Source organism: Hevea brasiliensis, chromosome 8 (genome assembly GCF_030052815.1).
Source record: "Hevea brasiliensis isolate MT/VB/25A 57/8 chromosome 8, ASM3005281v1, whole genome shotgun sequence".
In the NCBI taxonomy this organism is placed as follows: domain Eukaryota; kingdom Viridiplantae; phylum Streptophyta; class Magnoliopsida; order Malpighiales; family Euphorbiaceae; genus Hevea; species Hevea brasiliensis.
In genome coordinates this window covers 73,924,506-73,944,910 of record NC_079500.1, presented here as the reverse complement: position 1 = coordinate 73,944,910, position 20,405 = coordinate 73,924,506, and the positions used below count along the sequence as shown (strand labels likewise).

The 20,405-nt window shown below is 32.5% G+C and overlaps 1 protein-coding gene across 1 annotated transcript; it reads right to left on the bottom strand.

The window, feature by feature from the left end:
• Nucleotides 1-14,004: 14,004 nt before the first annotated feature.
• LOC110663269 (uncharacterized) lies at nt 14,005-17,998 on the bottom strand. The gene is made up of 2 exons (XM_021822536.2): nt 17,028-17,998; nt 14,005-14,390 (listed from the first exon to the last, which is right to left on the bottom strand). Exons 1-2 carry the CDS (start codon nt 17,569-17,571, stop codon nt 14,197-14,199), a joined length of 738 nt encoding a protein of 245 aa, XP_021678228.2. The 5' UTR covers nt 17,572-17,998; the 3' UTR covers nt 14,005-14,196.
• Between the last annotated feature and the right edge of the window lie 2,407 nt (nt 17,999-20,405).

The window sequence follows — 20,405 nt, the reverse complement described above, 5'->3', positions numbered from 1 at the left end:
AAATTGACCATATCTTGGTCTATACAACTTAAAATGACTTGAAATCAGTCGCAAAAATTCAATAAGAAATAGACCTACAAATTTGCTCTTTTGACCAGAATCTAAAAACCAAGGAAAACAAGACAATTAGCTAGATCAATCTAGCATACAAATTCTGGAAATTTACCATTCCTGTACAATAAAGCCTTAGAAATAAAATTGGCAATAAATGCCAACTTGTGAGAATTGTAAAATGTACTATATTGGCAACATATTGGAATTGTTATGAGATGTGACACTGAAACACTATAAATTGTGTGTTTCAGTTGAAAAGGATATTGAGAAGCATAAGGAACATTGAGTCAAGGCTTAGAGGTGACCCAAATTAGGTCTGTGCACAATACTTTTTATATTCACTGCTTTTACTAGAAAATAAATTTGGAGAAATGAGTTATGAATAATTTTTTATTGTTTTGGCCTTGGGAATTTTATTTGAAAACTTGTGTGTTGCCTATATTGTAAATAGAAATTTTGAGATAAAATGTGATTTGTGGTTTATATGAAATATTTAAATATTGTGATTTAAAATTGTTTTTTATTCACACTTGGCATGACAATATCACTATGTTCCTCCTCCATTTATGGGGTGAGTATGACTATATTCCTTCCTCTCTGACTTGCCAGTCTGAGGTGAGTATGGATGAGTACTCATTATCTAGCTAGCCACCTCCCTCATTGATTTCAATTAGTGGGGTGAGTATGCCTTGTCGTGGTGTACAACATGGCATGTTTGGAAAATTTTGTATCATGACCTAAGTTGTGTTATTGATTGGCAACACTGTGTTTATTAAATTGTTTGATCAAATTTGTGTTATATGAGCTTTGAAAATTGTGACATGAAATTGTGAATCATTTGAATTGTGAATTGTCAATAAATATTTTATATACCGCATTTTAAATTTTTATTGTACACCACTGAGTAAATTTTATTCAGCGATAGCTTTTTCATTGCTGCCGCAGGTAAACTGACAGATAAAGCAGCAGAGTAGGCTGCTTATGACTTCGCTTTGAGATTTTGCTGGGTATATTGAGTATACCACTTCCTTGTAAATATTATTATAATGTATGTGAACTGTATGTATGTATTTTAATTGGTCTTGAGTAGTTGTAAAATAAAGTTGTAAATTATTTTGGCCTGTCAAAATGTTGTATTGCAATTCTCTTATTTCAGCTTTTGAAATACTCAATTATTTTGCACTTTCTTTTTGGAATTGTTGAATTTGAGTTTGACTTGTGTTGTGAAAATTGATTTGAGTTGAGCTATTATTGGAGTTGGGGATTGAAACAAATATATTGGAAGTGCTTTTTTACAGGTTTTTGAAGAACTGTTTTCACAAAATACAGATGGCACTCTGCCGAAATTTATATAAAATTTGTGGCTATTTTAGACCTAATGTGTGATTTAACTTCGATTAAAAAGTTTTAACACCTGTCAAAAGTGCTCTCCACTTTAAAAAGAAGTAAGAAATTGTTTAAAATCCCTTGTAGTGTATTTAATGGGTTATCATTAGGCGAAGTTTGGTAATTTATTATGTATACTACGGGATCGTGTTATGCCTTAGGGAAGGTAAAGTGTGACATTGTCCTTCTTTGAAAATGCTCAATGTATAAACTTTACAGTAATAATATATACAACATTCAATTATTTAAAAATATTAAATTTAGTCTTAATTTATTATGAAAGACGCATTTGTAATATTTATTTACGTTCTACTTTTTTTTTTTTGCAAATCTTCTTATCGTTTCACTAATTTGTTTCTAGGTATTTTGAATCATTGCATAGTAAATAAAATTTTAAAACTAATTCTAGTTTCTTTCTTATTCATTCATTTAATTCACATTATTCTTAACAAATTTCACTGCCCAAGTAACCTATGACAGGCTGACTAAACTAGATAAGCGGGTCATTGGCACTGGCCACCGCAGTGTCTCGGGCCGTCATACCATGGGATGTGTAAGCTCAGTACGTCAACCACGTATGCAGTCAGTGTGGCTAAAAAGCCATGATAACATATCAGTATGGCTAAAAGCCATGATAACAAGTAATCGGGCATAAAAGCCATGAGTGCGGGCATAAAGCCATGAATACAGGCATAAAGCCTTATGTAGTACTGCTAAAACAATACCCTATTGGCATGCCAATCTATCCTATCTGACACACGTGTCTAGGCAATACATGGGCACATAAATACCATTAAATGTTAATAAATTTTGTTTTATTATTTCATTACAAGTTTCAATTATAATTTATAACATTTCAATTTTTTTTATTCCGAGCAGAAGTGTAAATGTCTAAAATACAATTCTACCTAAATTATGCATGTGACACCCCTTACCCATCTACAGTGTAGCCGAGCAAGATATGCCACTCATTGTGCTGGAGCACCAATTCATGTTTCAATTACAATTTATCCCTTTTTAATTCGTTTATTTACAATTTTTAATAAATCTGAATTTTTACGCAATTTTTATAGAAAATCCGGCAGAGTACTGGCTATAATTTTAAAAAAAACAGTTCTTCTGAACCTGTTTAAAAACACTTCCAATATAATTTCCAAATCCAAACTCCATTATACACACATATCTCAACTCAATCTCAAAATCTCAATACTATTTTCAGAAATTTTTCTTTTCTGTTCACATCATCACTGGAAGCACATTCATAAATATTTCTCAACATTTCATTTTTCAACATAATATACAGAAAATTTCAATAATATGAAATTTCATATATTTACATTATTACATAATTACAAGAGTTCATAGTTTCAATCCAAAACTAATACAAAATGCAAAATACAAAATGCTACCCAAAGTCCTAATGTCCTACCATATGCACTGCAGATGTGAGGTGACTCTGGACTCCGGATGCAGATTTGAAGGCTCACCCGTTCTGATGTCTGTTGGGCTCCCCAGCTAGGTCTCTAGTACCTGCGCGTGGCAAAAGCGACGCGCTAAGCAATTCTGCTTAGTGGTGACAATATAAAATAAAATAAAATAAAATAAAAATAAGTATGCAGAATGTATGTTTACATTTTTCGGTAGACTTAATTTCTTATATTTATTGCAGTATTATTCGATTAAAATTTGGCAAGGTTTATTATCATTGCCCTATTAACCCATACTAGTTGACTGGATTGGATAAACGGGTAAACTGGCACTGGGTACTAAGTACCTCGGACCATCACACCATCAGTCACATTGTGTCTCCCGGTGTGCAACAGAACAGCTAATAAGTTGTAATAATTATCAGGGATAAAACCTGAGTGTAACAACTCAAATAACATAGCCAAAGGCTATTATGTCACAGAATGGCATGGGAAGCCATGAAACACAGAATGGCGTGAAGCCATATGCAGTACTGCTAACAGAACCCTATTGGCACGCCAACCTATCCAAACGAATCTTGCTAGGTGTATTAGGGCATGTTACACTTTTAAATTTTACAATTCTTGAAATTTAAATTTAGGTGTTACTATTCATTTCATTAGTTAACTAAAATATTGACTTTTGCATAGATAATAGGTACATTGATTCTAATACTCCCAACATACCACATTTTTCATTCTAAAATTGTTGGTATTGGTTACCAATACCATTTCTAAGCTTAATGTTAATTGGACAGAATTTTCAGTTTTCAAGCTTTGTGTTTACTGTTCCATTAGTTATTTTTACAGTGGGAATTTGGCAAAATGATCAGCATAAAAGTTGTTCCTTATTTTGTCTAGTTACATTTCCTTTTTTGAATCACTCCATTTGGAGTTTTGTAACTCAAGTTATGGCCTAAAAACCACAACTAGCTGGATTAAAATTTTTCCAGAATTTTTGGACTGACCAAATCTATAGTATTAGGAGTAATGACTTCAGGTCACTTTTTGAAAATGTTATGGTCATAATTTTGGTTAGGTTTCTTCATGAAAGTTGTTGTTCTATATCTCAGCTTGTTGCTGGTAAAATTTCAGGTCAATTGGACCTTTCTACACTGAGTTATGGCTAAATGACTAAATACTGTTCATTTGGTCATTTTGCCCAGGCAGAATGCAGGTCACCCGAATTAGGGCAATCTTTTAGTCAACTTGGTTTGGTTTTCTGGGCATGGTTTCTTCATCAAAGTTGTGACATTATGTGTCTAGTTTCATTTCCAATTGGCCTTGCACCAATTGAACCTCTACAATTCCAGTTATTGTTACCCAAACCTGCTGGACTCATGCCCAGTCCTGCAGGTCACCAAGGGCAGCCACACCAAACTCAAATCCCACTACACAATTCACTTCATTTTTTATTCAAAAAGAACCAAATGGTCACTAATTGACCATTAAAACCTACTTTCATCATCACATGACCAAAGTCTCATTTTCATCCCAAACCCTAACTCAAACATCATCAACCATGCATTATCATTTGCATTTCATCACTTCACTTAAGAGATGCATATTGAGGGCAGCCATACTACCATTTTAACTCCATAAAACTCATCGCAATCATACCCCAACCAAGGCTGCCAAAATTTAGGGCTGGCATACAATTGGTATTTCATCAATTTCTTTGTCATTTGCACTCATTCATAGTCCTTAAACATGAATTTAAAGTGAAAACCAAGGTTAGGTCACAAACCTCTAATGGAGTGAGATTTCTCACTTTCTAGGGTTCTTCTTTTTCCTTTCTTTTTGCTCCCAAAAGACTCTCCAAGGTGTAAGAATACTTTTTTGTGTTGGGAATATAGGGTTTAGTGGGACAAAAGCTAGGGAAATCAAGCTTTAAAAAGCTTGCTCATGGTGGCCATGGAGGGATGGGTGACGGCAAGGGAGAAGATAGGAGTGAGAGTTCTAATTTTTTTTTTTTCATTTTTCAGTCCATTAAGTCTCTTTTAAATAAACTTATGCCATGTGTCAACATTGGATTGGTTGGAAAAATTTTAATGACATCATGATGATGTCATAATTCTATTTTCTTCCATTTTCTCTCCTTTTCTTGTCTATTTAATTTCAATTAAATTTTTAACAATATTTATTCATATTTTATGTTATATAAATTATTTATTTAACTAGACAAGTTAGCCAAAAATCATCTCTAAAGATGAAATGACTAAAATGCCCTCCGTTTGGCTTAACGAGCCAAAATTGTGTGTACCAATAGAAAAATTTTTCTAAGAATTTTCTTGGCATTCTAATGTCATAAGAACCTCAATGACCCTTCACCATCACTTCCCCTTCGGGTTACTCATCTTTGGGGTTTCGGCTCGTTTAACCTTAGTGTATTTCGTTTCTAAAAATTTTTCCTTGATTGTTATGAGCATTATTTAGTTTCTTTATAACTCCTCACTCTAGTTGTCACACCCTACTCCCCCGTAAGATGTAACATGATCCCGTAGTACACCTAATGAATTACCGTACTTCGCTTACCGATAACCCATTAGATATACTACAAGGGATTTTAAAAACAATTTTTGTGAAATTTAAATCATCGATTAAAATCTGGTGTTATAAAATTTTTTTCAAAATTTCGGCAAAGTGCCGGCTGTATTTTGAGAAAACAGTTCTTCAATCCTGCAAAAGAAAATGCTCCCAATATGTTTTCTCAAATACAACTTCAATAACTTCATTTCAATTCACAATTCAATTCTCAATAAACAATCAATTCATTTTCAAACTAATCTCATCATAAAGAAACATTTCATTGATTACAAGACTCAAAATTCATAATACAAAACTATTCAAGTAAATGAAATCTCAAATTTATATTTACAATAATTTACATTTAATTACATACCAAAATGTTTTACAAGAGTTTTTATACAACTGCTCAAATAATTTACATACATATTATTACATGCATACATCAAAACCTATGTACATGGGTATATCTATGATATACCTGGAGCTGATCTGAATGTGTCTTCAAAGAAACTTACTCGCTGCTCTATGCTCTTTTTACCTGCAACAGCATACAAAGCTATCGCTGAGTGGTGAACTCAGTGGTGCACAACTATAATTTAAAACATAGTACAATATAAATTGACAAAATTTACAGCAAATAATTTGGAAATCTGAATACTCATCAAATTCCAAAACTCAAAATATTCATTGCCAATAATGTGAATCATTTATATAAAATGACTTTGATCATGAAATTCAATTTATCAAATCATAACTAACCATTTAGGTAATTCCAACAAAATCAATTATACATAAATCATAATTGAAATCACAATTCTTTACCATTCAAAAGCCATTCTATATCTCAAAAACCATTATGTATCTCAAAAATCATTTTGTATCTCAAAAACCATGTTGTATCTAAAAAATCATTCTTTATCTCAAAAATCATTCTTTATCTCACTAACTATGCTACACTAATCCGAAAGGGCCATATTCGATGTGATTCTAACTCCCTATGGTCGGGGAGGTCGAATCAGATTCTAACTCCCTATGGTTGGGGAGGTCGAATCATCGTGCACTGTATACATCACAATAATGAATCTTCCGCAAGGGCCATAACGATAAAATAAACTTAGATCTAACCTCAAATCAGAGGAAAATCTAAGCCTGTGCACGTACCATGGTAATCAAAACACAACTAACTCTGTTGTCTTCTCAACAAATGAGAGAAACGGGTAATAACCTAGTCAAGCATCTATAGTGAGATATAAAACAATATCACAATCCTTTTAGTGAGCATAAATCACAATATAATTCGATTCAAAGTCAATTCCAATATCCAATAATTTTTATGCTCATCACAATTCAAATCATAAATTTGTATTTTTTCATGAAAATTACCATCACAATTCAAAACATGTTCTATCATAATTTTCAAAAACATAATTTATTCAATCCATAACAATGCTTAATACTTGTTGAAATACCATTTCACAAAGCTAAATTCATACATACTATAACAATTTCAATAATCATTGAATTAAATCCAATGCTTGTTAAACATAATACATAAGAAAAAATATGTCATTTAATCTTATGAAATATTCAAAACAAAATCAGTTAAAAACTAGCTGTGCACAAACCTCTGATAACTGTCTCTTGGCCCTGACTCAGTATTTCCTTCCCTTTCCCTGAGTCTTTGCTAACTGAGAAACACAATTTGAGGTGTTTCAGTACTTATTTAAACTGTCTCTAACGATAATGCTTGATAATTAATTCACTGAATTCTATTATTTGCTTAGTCAACCTAATATGTCGACCCTTGATGCATTCTAGGTAAATTAGGTTTTAATGTTACTAATATGTCACATTCAATAGTCTTTTAGGGTTGGTACATGTTACCAAGTTCATTTCCATGTATCTTGCATTTTCTTGCAATTTGCTGGATACCGGGATACTAGTTTGACCCAACTTGACGACCTAGTTCCCTCAGTTTTCTGGTTTCGGCCAAAACTACAAACTTGTAGATCTATGTCTTATTGCATGCGGGGCAAAATTTCAGGTCATTTTGAGTTCTGTAGATCAAGTTATGGTCATTTTACTATTGCTGGTCAAAGTGCATCAAAATTGGTCACTTTAGGTCATTTTAGGTCAATTTTGGTTCGGCCAGTTTTTGGACCCGAACTTGTGCAAGCTGTTTGGCTTGCTTATAGTCATTTCTGGGCTTTGGTGTCTTCATAAGACTTGTAGATATAGGTCTCAACTATTCATGGTCAAAATTTCAGGTCAATTGGACCTGTTTTGAGTGAGTTATGGCCAAAAAACTAACTGCTGCCCAAATGGTCAATTTTCAAGCCTTAATTGCACTAATCCGGATTTGTTCATTTTCCAAGTTACCTTACAAGCAGAATTTTGGCAACCTTCCTTCATGAAAGTTGGCACATTTTGTGCGTAGTTTCACCTCCAATTGGTCTCATACCAATTGGAGCCACACACTTAAAGTTCTAGTCCAAAATGCATACTGCCCTATTGCACTCCCTTCATTTCTCATCAAAGATCACTTTTAACACCTACCAAACTCCACATTCATGTCAACTTTGGTTTGTACCATAACCTAAACATATTTTACCACATATTGTTGATCATTTTGGCAGCTTACAATCACATTCAACATACACCATAAAGTGCAGAATTTGTCAAACTCAATTACAACAATTTAATCACCTATTCATGCTCATTTACATGTCCAACCTCACACCATCACACATATACCCAAGCTGCCATAACAACTATCACAATTCAACATTAATATTCCATAATCCAAACATAAAATAACATCCTTATGGTTCACCAAACCAAACTGCCAATTCATGCATTTACATTCCATTAATTTCCAAGCTTCCAATTTCAAATAAACATTCACATATACTAAGTATACATCACCCAAATTAATTCCTACACACATAAACATTTAATCAACCTTTTAATCTACCATTTACAAGCAAGAATAAACTGTCCTCAAAGAGTTTCCATGGCTGGCAAAAATACACATCTCCCTTTAAACATCAAACCCCAAAATTCTTTCCACAATTCAAGTACCCATAACCTCCTCACAAACTTTAATAAAACAATAATAAAAAACACAAACTTACCACTTTGGAAATTCTTCAAAACTCCACAAAAACTTTACTTTCTTGCTGCCTATCTACTGCCCATGGTGCGAGGATCATTTTTCATGAAGACTCTTGCAAGAAATCAAGGCTTGATCATGGAGAACTTGAGCTCCATGCATGGTGCGGCCATGGAGTTTCTTTGGGAGAAAATCTTCACTTCGGCAATGGCTAAGATATGAGGTTGAAGATGAAGGTTTTAAGTGCTGCCCACTTTGTCCACTTAGTGATTAATTTAATCCATAGTGCTCCACTCACCCTAAGATAATGATTTAATATGTTTTAAGGTGTTAATTACTCAATTTATACCCCATTTTTGCTATTTACATTAGGTACCACTAAATTAATTTTTTATGACATTTTCTGTCACACCCTACCCCTCTATAAGGCATAACATGATCCCGTAGTATACCTAATGAATTACCAACTCCGTCTACTGATAACCCATTAAATACACTACAAGGGATTTTAAAAACTTTTTTTACTTATTTCTGATGGTGAGCACTATTTACAGGTATTAAAAACTTTGGTGAACTGAAGTGAAACAATTAACTCATTTGATTTATTTGGAATTTCTGTAAAAATTTTGGCAGAGTGCCATCTGTATTTTGGATAAAATAGTTCTTCAGAAAAACCTGTAAAAGACACTTCATTAATTTTCCAAATCTCAACTCCAATACATTTCTCAACTCAACACATTTCTCAAGTCAAATTCACAGTAATTTTTCAAGGACTGAGATAAGGAAATATAATACAATTTTTACAAGTCAAATAACTCATAATTAATTTACAACTTCAAGGTACAATTTGAATTTACAACTGCTCAAAACCAAAAAACAAAATGTACATACAAAGGTCATACATTCTGATTACAAAATGCCAAATGTGGTATACTCACTATACCCAAAAATCTCTTCTTTGGAGGTATATGCGGCCTAGTCTGCTACGCCACTGTCTCTCTACCTGCGACAACAATAAAAAGCTATCGCTGAGACAATGTCTCAGTGGTGCACAACATTAACCAAATACAATTTAAATCACAATTCATAAATCATATCAATAGTGGATACTTAAAACCATAGTCAATTTCAAGACAGTAATTGTCCATAAGAATTTAAACTCCATTTGTCAATATCACAATAATTTTCATAAGTTAGATCATGTTTGAATTCAAAAGACAGTATATGTCAATGAGAGTTTAAATCCATTTCACAATCTCACAATACATATTAATAAATCACACAGCTTAATCATGATCTATAGTTCAATTCGTCCCAAAAGCCAATGGCTAATGAGGTATTCAATTCGTCCCAAAAGTCGATGACTAATGAGGAATAACATAGCTAGCTAGCAAAAATATGAGTACTCATCCAATTCGTCCTCAACAGGCACACACCTCAACACTTCAGCCAGAGATGGAATTCAATTCGTCCCACTAGACAAGCTAATGAGGAATACAATCAATATACATGATAGCTGTGGTTTCAAACCATTTCCAATGCTTTTAAATCAATAAGTATCCATCAATGTCATTCAAACAATTTCTCACAGTTTCAAATCATTTACAATGCTTTTCAAGCAATAAATATTCATTCAAATACATTTCCACAATTTAAAACAATAATATACAAATAGTCAATATTTATTTCAATTGAAAATAATTCAAAAGAAATAGTTGTTGTGCACAAACCTCTGATATTTGTCCCCTGGTCTTGACTCAGTATTTCTTTCCCTTTTCTTTGAGTCTGGTTAATCGAGAAACACAATTTGAAGTGTTTCAGTGCTAAATTAATTTGCCTCTAACAATAATGTTCGATAAACAATTCACTGAATACCTTTATTTGCTTAATCACCTAATATACCGACCCTCGATGTTTTCTAGGTAAATTAGGTTTTAGTGTCCTTTATATGTCACATTCGATAGGGTTTTAGGGTTGGTACGTGTTACCAAACTCAATTCTATGTATATTGCGTTTTCTTGCATTTCATTGCAAATTGCTGGATTTCGGGATACTAGTTTGACCTAGCCGGACGATCTAGTTCCTTCAGTTTTCGGGTTTCGGTCAAAACTACAAACTTGTAGATCTATGTCTTATTGCATGCGGGGCAAAATTTCAGGTCAATTCGAGTTAAGTAGACCAAGTTATGGTCATTATACTATTGCTGGTCAAATGGCATCAAATTAGGTCAATTTTAGGTCAATTTGGTCAACTTTGGTTCGGCCAGTTTTTGGACCCGAACTTGTGCAAGCTTTTTGACTTGCTTCTGGTCATTTTTTGGTTTTGGTGTCTTCATAAGACTTGTAGGTATGGGTCTTAACTATTCATGGTTAAAATTTCAGGTCAATTGGACCTGTTTTGAGTGAGTTATGGCCTAAACACTCACTGCTGCCCAATTGGTCATTTTTCAGGTCCTAATTGCACCTAATCCGAATTGGTCATTTTCTTAGGTCACCTTGCAAACAGAATTTTGGTATGTTTTCTCAATGAAAGTTGGCACATTTTGTGCCTAGTTCCACCTCCAATTGGTCTCATACCAATTGAGGTTACACATTTAAACTTATTGGCTAAAATGTACTGCCCTTGGTTACTTTGCTTAACACACATCAATTATACACATTTACCTTGCAATATGTTTACTTCCCTACCAAATCTGTTTTGGTACATTACCAAAACTATATATTACTTTACATTAACATCACTTTGGGCAGATTACAATTATCCTCAACATACCAAATATAACTCTAATTCCCAAAGTCCAAACACAATTACACATACACATAACATTACTAGTTTTTACATACTCTTTACACAACAAGTTCATATACATATCCATCAATCCTTCTATGTCAATATTCTGCCAACACTTCCATGAATACATACATTTATTCAAGTGTCCCCAAGCTGCCGAAAATCTTCTTCAACACCAAATTGTCCTACAATTCATCAATTCTCATCCAAGTGCCAAAAATCACCATATAAATATGAAGTAATTCACTAGGTTATTAAATCATCATGATCAATATCATTTCTCATCAAATATATGCACAATTATTTCATCAATTACATGACTCCATGGCTGTCCAAAATGAACACAACAATAACTCTTCAAACTCAAAAATTTTCTTCACAAATCCAACACCCATAACATGCACACAAAACTTAACAAAGCTATCTTCAAAAATACTAACTTACCTTATGGTTGAAACTTGCCAAACCTTGATTAAACTTCTTAAAATTGGTATCAAACTCTTCCTTGTGATGTGTAGACAATTTTTCATGAAGCTACTTAAGGGATTGGAGTTGAAATGGAAGGATTAGATGAGCTTGCATGAAACGCCAATGGAGGTTTCCTCTCACCTTCAATTCGGCAATGTTGAGAGAACCTTGAGGAAGATGAAGTTCAGCTGGTTAGTGGACTTACATCAGCCCCATTTAGTGTTTAATTAATCCATTAATGGTCCACTAACTCCAAATAATCATATAATAAGCTAATTGTTCATTTATTCCACATTAACCCATGATTTTAGCTATTTACTTTAGGTACCACCAAATTAATTTTTTATTTTATTTTCTAAGTGTAATACTATTTATTTTTAACGGACATTTAGGTCAAAAGACAATTCGGGATGTCAAATGACCATAATGCCCTTGTTCGGGTTGCATTCCCGATTTTTCGGTAATACCAGGTTTTGTCGGTAATACCGGCATTCCCGATTTAACTTATAAATTAATTTAAAAAATAAGTTGTTAATTATTTAATAAAATTACCTAAAAGTATCTTTTAAATAGTTTAAGTATTTAATTAAAAGGTGCTTAAAAGTAAATTAATTTATTAAAATAACAAAAAAGTCGTAATTGTTATAATGATGATAGTATTAATATTTTTAAACATTATTAGGATAATATAGCCTTTTACTAATTTTAAAATAAATAGAAAAGTAATAAATAAAAGAGTATCTTACATATAGTTTTTGACTTATTATAAGTTTTTTTTTTTAATTAATAAGCTAAACAAAATATTCTCTATGTTACTACCATTTCAGGCCTATTTCTGTTATCCACAATTACAGCCATATTTAAAACTAGGCCGTTCTAGCTTTGGAATCTACTAAGTCAAATAAACCAAATGTTTTGTACCAATTGAATTGATTTTTCAGTATTGTCCTAAATACTATTTAATTTAAACCTCACTCGTAAAGACCAACATCTTCAAAAGTTGGAGTTCTAATCTTTGGTTGAGCTTTTAGGTTTGTATGCTGTTGCTAAAATGCTTCATTAGAGATGAGTTAGTGGTTTTGTTTAATTACTAAAATTGTGTTAGCTTCTCTGTGACATCTTGGAAGAACCAGCCAATGAGCCAAACAATGATATGTACATGATGTTTGTTGATCTAGAAGATGCAACTTCTTTCTCAGCTCAATGAGATCGATGGAGACATGGCATTGGCCATATTTGATATGGTTGAAAACTATCTTCTTGGTGTGAAGCCATTGGGCTCCCTTGAGTTAATTCAATTTTTTAGGGGTATAATGATAATTTTTTAAAAAAGTGTTTTCATCATTGCCATTTGGATTTATGCTGGCACTGTGCCCCATAAAATTTTAATAGCAATTTTGATTCGATACTGAACCTTAATATTTTAAAAGTTTTTAGAAATTTATTAATAATTTTATTAAAAAATAAATTTTTTAATGTCATATTGAAAGAATGACATAAATAATTAAATATAAATCCTTTAAAAAAAATAAAAAACATCATTCTATTTAATCTCTTATTCTTTATCAATTTTATTTTACCACAAGCATCAATTTCAATTTTTTTTTTAAATTTAAATTATTAGATAAGATTATCAAATCGAAGTCTATGACATACTCAAATTGCTATAATTTCATCATGCTCAAATTAAAATAAAAATTCTTTCACAAATAAAAACCATGTCATTTATTTTATTTAATCTACAATTTTAATTGAATTAAATCTAGTGTATGCAGGTAGATGGTTTGACCCATTGCAAGATTCTATGGATTCCTTCATGGAGAGAAGATCACAGAAAAAACAACTGGTTCCGTGGCACTTTTGTATCAGTAACTAGTCGTACGAGCCCCTATAGTCTGTACAGCAAGATATTTCATCCTTTGAGAGTGGGAAAATATATGATCAGGCTGATGCAGCTGGCTTCATACGACTTTATGGCCTTCCAATGAAGGTTAGGGCAATGCTTGACAATGGAATCTAATGATTTTTTCTTTTTTCCTGCACTCGTATCTCATGATAGCTCGACTCATTTCTGTTGTTTCATAGACGCATACCCCTAGGATTAGAACTCTGTAAGTCCTATTATAGTCATGCATCTTACACGTGCTCATGCATACTTCATTTTGCCAGGATGCAATCAACTTGTTTCAGTCAGAAATGTAAATGAAATTGTCCCCATAAAACACTCCAATATCTTGAGTTTATTGTAATGAGATAAGCCACAAGGTTATAAGAAAAGTCAATATCCACATAAAATAGAAGAAATATAACACAAGTGATTGCCCTCTGGCCTAAGAGCTTTTGAACATCCTGAGGAACTAGACATAAATACAGAACTTACATTCACTATCACTACCTCGTTCCTCCTGGGAGACTGCGAGAAGATAGCCTGTGTCTCGACCATTCTTCCAAGGCTTCATGTTGGAGAGAGTTCATCTGAATATAAGGTCGCTTTTCTTTGATGAACTTCTCAGCCATTTTCCAATCTTCCACCACACCTAGAGCCACTAACAATGCACACATCACAGCAACACTTCTTCCATGACCTAAGAAGGAATTTTGCCATTACTTAATATAGATAAAACTTTTGCAGGTATGCAAACAAGATGAAATAACTACATGAATTTAACAACATAGACAGAGACTGTAAATAAATAGCCACAAAAAGAAAGGACTAATCATCCTTAAATGATATAACTTTTTTATTCAAACAACGCAAATGACGATTGGAAATTATATCTATAGATTTTTCTAGGATTTTAAGATTTAGGAGTTGTATTTTGAGATTTTTATCTAAGATCTCAATTAAAACACCCTGTATAGTGCATGGGATAGAAGAATAGTCCAATCTGGGGTTAGTAAAAGATAGAGATAGAAGTTTGTTATGATTAAACGGGCATTTCTTCAGAAGGTATGTATGTAATACAGTCATATGGTGGATGCAGAAGATAAATCATATTCTCCAGGACTTGCATTGGATAGTTTTCCATCACATTTTACATCTGATTATGGAAAACATTCTGTATATGGATTCGTGGAGAAAAACAACACAATTCAAATGTTACTCGTTAGTCTATTGGATCTTACTGTTTTCCCACCACATTTTACATCGGATTATGGAAAACATGCTGTAATATATCTTTCTTCTTTATGGATTTGTGGAGAAAAAACCAACATAATTGAGATGTTACTCGTTAGTCTATCATATTTTACATTGATTATGGAAAACATGCTGTAATATATCTTTCTTCTTTATGGATTTGTGGAGAAAAACAACACAATCCAAATGTTACTCGTGACAATTTCACACCTACATTCAAAATAGTTCATTTCAGCAAGAAATTCCCTTTGTGGACATTATATGTATGATCATTGTTGCCAAATGATCATTCATTTTATACTATGAGATGAGTTGCAAGTACACTATAATAACAATGATGAATCATGATATTTCGTGAACACAAATATGCATTAACCATACCCAAATTTTTCATCATAAACAGAAGAAACAACTTAGTATCTAAGATCGAGAGTTTCAATCGCTTACAAAGAAAGTTTGAGCACTAATTCCAAAACATTTCATCCAACAGAAGAAAACAATAATCTATATCTATAGCACAAAAAAAGAACATAATTAATAAAGATAGGAGCCTGGATTTTTAGAAATTAATTGGTGATTTGCAAAATGTTCAAGTCCAAGAGGAGAAAAAAGCATTAGAAGTGACTATTCTAGTGCAAGAAGAGATTAATAATATCAAAGTGACCATGCTGAAGAAAAGGGGGTTGCAAAGGATCTAGATGAGAATAGTTTTAACTTTTAAGAATGAATAAGATGAAGTTATTACTGAAAAAGTGAAAATGAAGTCAATGCATTTGAATTTGATTTTATCAATCTTCAAAAAATTTAATATTGCAGGTAAAAGGATAAAAATTTAGATTTCAGTTCTTTCAAAGACAAAGAGGACAAGGAATTATCAAGTTCACATAAGTATGACTATCAAATAAAATAAATGAGTCATTTTAGGGGAATTAACAAAATTTCAGTGTTAGTTGTTACTTTGATTTCCACATCATGACTGCAGGAGTAATTTATATTCAAACAGAAACATAGAAGTTTTAGTATGTTAATGTAGTAGACTTTTGGTTCAAACTGACAAATCATATCCCTCCCACCAAGAGCAAAACAAACACACAAGCTCTACAAGTGAACAGGTATGTGTGCGTGCACACACACAAAATCATAAGGCATCATGCTGAGATCCAGAGGGGCCCCGAGAGGGAGTTCTATCTGGGAATGTATATATATTTTTTTCTTTTCAACTCATAAGATGGTTAGTGCAGAAGAATTGAAAAAAAAAATCCAAAGAAGTCGATGTGTGAAGCTGAGACGTTTAAGCAAGAAGATAAGGCCTTTAGAATGTAATTAAATAGTGACAGTAGCCTAAGATCTGGCAACGTTTACTAAACAGAAAAATGAGATCCTGGATAAACAGAACTGTGAATCCAAATCATTTTCTTATACCTTTCATTGAATATGTTGAAAAACATATTCCAACAAGGGATTATTTTAATTATTTTCTTCATTTATTATAATCAGGATACAATTATTAGCTTGATCATTAATCATGATGACACAAGAATGTTTTATTTAAGTGCATTAGAAGTGAATCAAGAAAGCTTCTAGCCAAGAGCTCAAACTCAACTACGCAATCTGTGAATTGCATTGTGCCATAAATGCACAGGTGCCTTAAAGGTTTACACTTCATCACACCCATACCTTCACCTTGACCGAAAAATAGTGCAAGATTTGCTGTACTTGAATAAACAACTGATTGCCAGTATAATACTCATAGCAAAATAAGACTGCATATAATGTAATGAGGGAAATTCTTGCCTAGAGCTAGCCCACCATAGACAGACATAAGAAATAAGGTATATGGTGGACCCACCAATCCAACATGTTTACATCTTGGATTGTGTACCACATCTACGCAAGAAAAATCCTAATGTATAATCCATTCACGCAAATTAATTGTACACCAAATCAAACAAATTGCAACAATATCATAATAATCCATAGCAAAATCCAATCCACCAGCAATTAATAACCAAAGCAACAAGCATAATTTACTGGAAAATGCGAACGTAAATGTCGAAATAGCCTTAAAGTTGAAATACCATACCATATGCACAGTGGATGAAAATTGGCCGATTCTGAGCTCTCTTCCGGCAAGCCCACTTCACAGCTGATTCGATCTCCCCTGGCTGAGGTGCCCTTGTATCCCAAGTTGGGATACACAAATAGGGGTGCCCTTTGAAGTCCGATTTTCTGGGAATTTCACAAGTACAATCTATAATAGCAGGGTCACCAGGTGGCAATTTCTCAGGCGAATAAGGCCACCCACCAACGTACACACCCTCACAAATCTCATGGTAAGGCTCCTCACCACTGGTCAATCTGCGCAGGATTGAAAAGATTCTAACCAAAATCAAGTATGGACTGAACATGATAATTGACCAAATTGGGATACTCCCATCTGGGTTTTTGCCCAAAAGCATAGGGAGATTGATAGATGGGTGAGAAGCTAAAGATATAAGTAAACATATCAATGAACCATACAAGAATGGAATTGACAACAGGGTGAAACCAAGGGTTCTAAGGTACGAAAAGAAGATGAATAGTACGGTTGCTTGAATTCCCACCAAGATTGATATACCCAAACCCATTTTTTTTTCTTGGTTTTAATAAGTATTGCTGCTACTGCGATATCAGAAACCAAACCAGGAAATTCGAATCAATAGTTAAAAAAAGGTCGTTGATTGAAGCAAGATTCAAGAATGTTTCTCATTTGGCTTTAGAAAGATGGGTTCCATCAATCATTAACTAGGAAAACAGAAAATAGAGAATGATATCGAGTAGGAAGATCGGAGAAGACGCAAGCAAAGACACAATATATGGGAAATTTCTCATACGCGTATAAAAGTTACACACCTAGAAATCAGAAATTAGAATTCGAATATTTCGTGTATTGGATTTATTGATGATGTGGTAAATTTCTTAAAAATTTTTTTTCTTAATTTAGGTAGCATCACATTGGTGTTCAGTAAGGTATAGCTTTTGCCTAGATTTTCCGCAAGAGTTCAATTACGTGCCTAGGTTTGAATCGTCAGTCCAGTCATTCAACTCACTTTAATTTTTTTTTTATTCTTTTATTTTTTAAAGATATCAAATAAGAGAATGTCACGTGATACCTCTGTATCATGTAGCACGCGAGTGGTCCATGAGGCACATGATTGAGGGCAGTAGCCCTTGTAACTGTTGGCTCACCCAATGGTTCATTTAAATTTCTTATTTTTAAAATTAAAAAGATGAAAGCTTAAAATCAAATCATAACCGGGTCAACCCTTTTCTGATAACCCACCCATGGCCTAGTCAACCCTTTACTGATCGAGGGACATATATATACATTAAAAAATTATGCTAATGCATGTGGTTATTAATAATTTTAATTTATATATATATATATTTTTTAATTTTAATATATAAAAATAATATAATATTTTAAATTTTTTATTAATTATTTTAAATTTTATTTTTATTATTTTTATCCCACAAAATTTTAATAAATATTTCATAATAGAAATAATTAAAATCTATCAATATATAATATATATATATATAAATATATGTAATTAATATATGTTAATATATTGTAAGTTACCTTATAATAATAACTACTTATTATAGTATTAATGCCACGTATTAGACATGCACCAATACTATAAAAGAAAATATCATATTTCATGTGGGAAATTACTCGCACTAATATATGTGGCTATTGATAATTTTAATTTATATATTTTCTTTTAATTTTAATACATAAAAATAAGGAAAATTATAAAAAAGTATCTTGTAGTTTCACCTATTTTTTCATTTTAGGGCTTGTAATTCACTTTGTGACAAAGTGGTACCCTGAGGTTTCGCACCATTAGCAAAAGACGACTTTCTATCTTAACTTCGTCAAATACTGCTACAGTGGATGAAAAAGAGCTAACATGGATTAAGAATACAATGACCTGAAACACCTGTACACCACCAACTTGGGCAGCAAATCCAACCCCCTAATGGTGACGGTAGGCAATGAATCGAGTTAAATGGTTCGTAAATCACGTTATACTTGATTGAATAATCAATGTCATATATGATTTCAGCTTTGGTTTTTTGTTTTATAATTGTCTATCTCATATTTGTTTTAAATTATAACTAGGGATGGTAACGGGTTGAGTTTTTGCGGGCACCCGATCCAACCGAACCTAGTAGGACGAGTTTGGATATTATATAATCGGGTTTGGACGGGTTCAAGTTTGAAAAATAATACCAGTGGCGGGTTCGGATTGAGTTTGAGTTTTATATGTTGGGTATCCGTTACTCAAACTTGTTTCCATAAATACTTAATTAAATATAAAATATATATTTTTATAATAATATTTATAAATTTTTATATATTTTATTTTACATAAAATAGAATTTAAATATTTTATGAAATTATTAAATTTTTAAAATATAAATTATTAATTAAAATTATTTTTTATACAAAATATTAATTAAAATATATAAAATTAAACGGGTTTGAATTTTTCGGGTAATAATAATCGGGTTTAGGACGGGTTCGGGTAGTTGAAAATAAATTTTGAACGGGTTTGGGATGGATTCGGGTAGTTGAGAATAAATTTTGAACGAGTTTGGGACAGGTTAGAGTTTTGATAATATTAATTGAGTTCATGTTCGGGCAGGGTGATTTTCACGGGTACCTTACCCGTTGTCATCTCTAATTATAACTTGTTTGTGTAATGATGAAGTGGTTGTTAGGCATTTGTTTTTGAATCTATTCAAATATTATTTTTCTTGCTTTTGTTTTGGTTTTGCTATTTTGATGTTATTCAAAGGATTAAGAAAAGATGTAGGTGATATTGGGAATTTTTAGCCTACTCATGGGAGGTGTGACCATGCATGTATGTTTTGTTCCTCTCTTGGGAGAAGTTCCCAATGATGAAATGATTTACTTGCATTTCAACTTATCAGTTTAATCTATAGCCTTAAGTTTACTTCATGGGCAATCTATCTAGTATTTCTAGTTTTTCTTGATGATGATTTTTTCTCCTTGTGCAAAACACAAACTATGTAAAGAATCTATTAATCTAAACTTTGTATAACAGTTCACTACAGAAGCCAACACAAGTAAAGAATCTATTAATCTGGCCATCTCTCTGTACTATGTTCTACCCTATATTTCTCATAAAAAAACAGGGAGTCACTTAGGCACATATATATAAGGAAAAAGAAGGGATGGTTTTTGCATTGGCGAATGGATACATGACTATATGATATTAACATGAAATTACTTAAACATTTTGGTGCTAATTTATGATTATTTAACTTTATTTTTTTCTTTGATAAGTTCTACATAGTTATAGTTTTGCTATTAAGAAAATTATTGCTTACGGGAAAGTTGAAATGTAGTTGACGAAGTGCATATATATTCATTCTATAGGCCTTCCCT

Coding starts and splice junctions, on each gene's coding strand:
- LOC110663269 (XM_021822536.2), bottom strand. CDS start 17,571: ATGGGTTTGGGTATATCAATCTTGGTGGGAATTCAAGCAACCGTACTA. Junction 14,391..17,027: donor TTTCATCCACTGTGCATATG/GTATGGTATTTC, acceptor ATTCCTTCTTAG/GTCATGGAAGAAGTGTTGCT.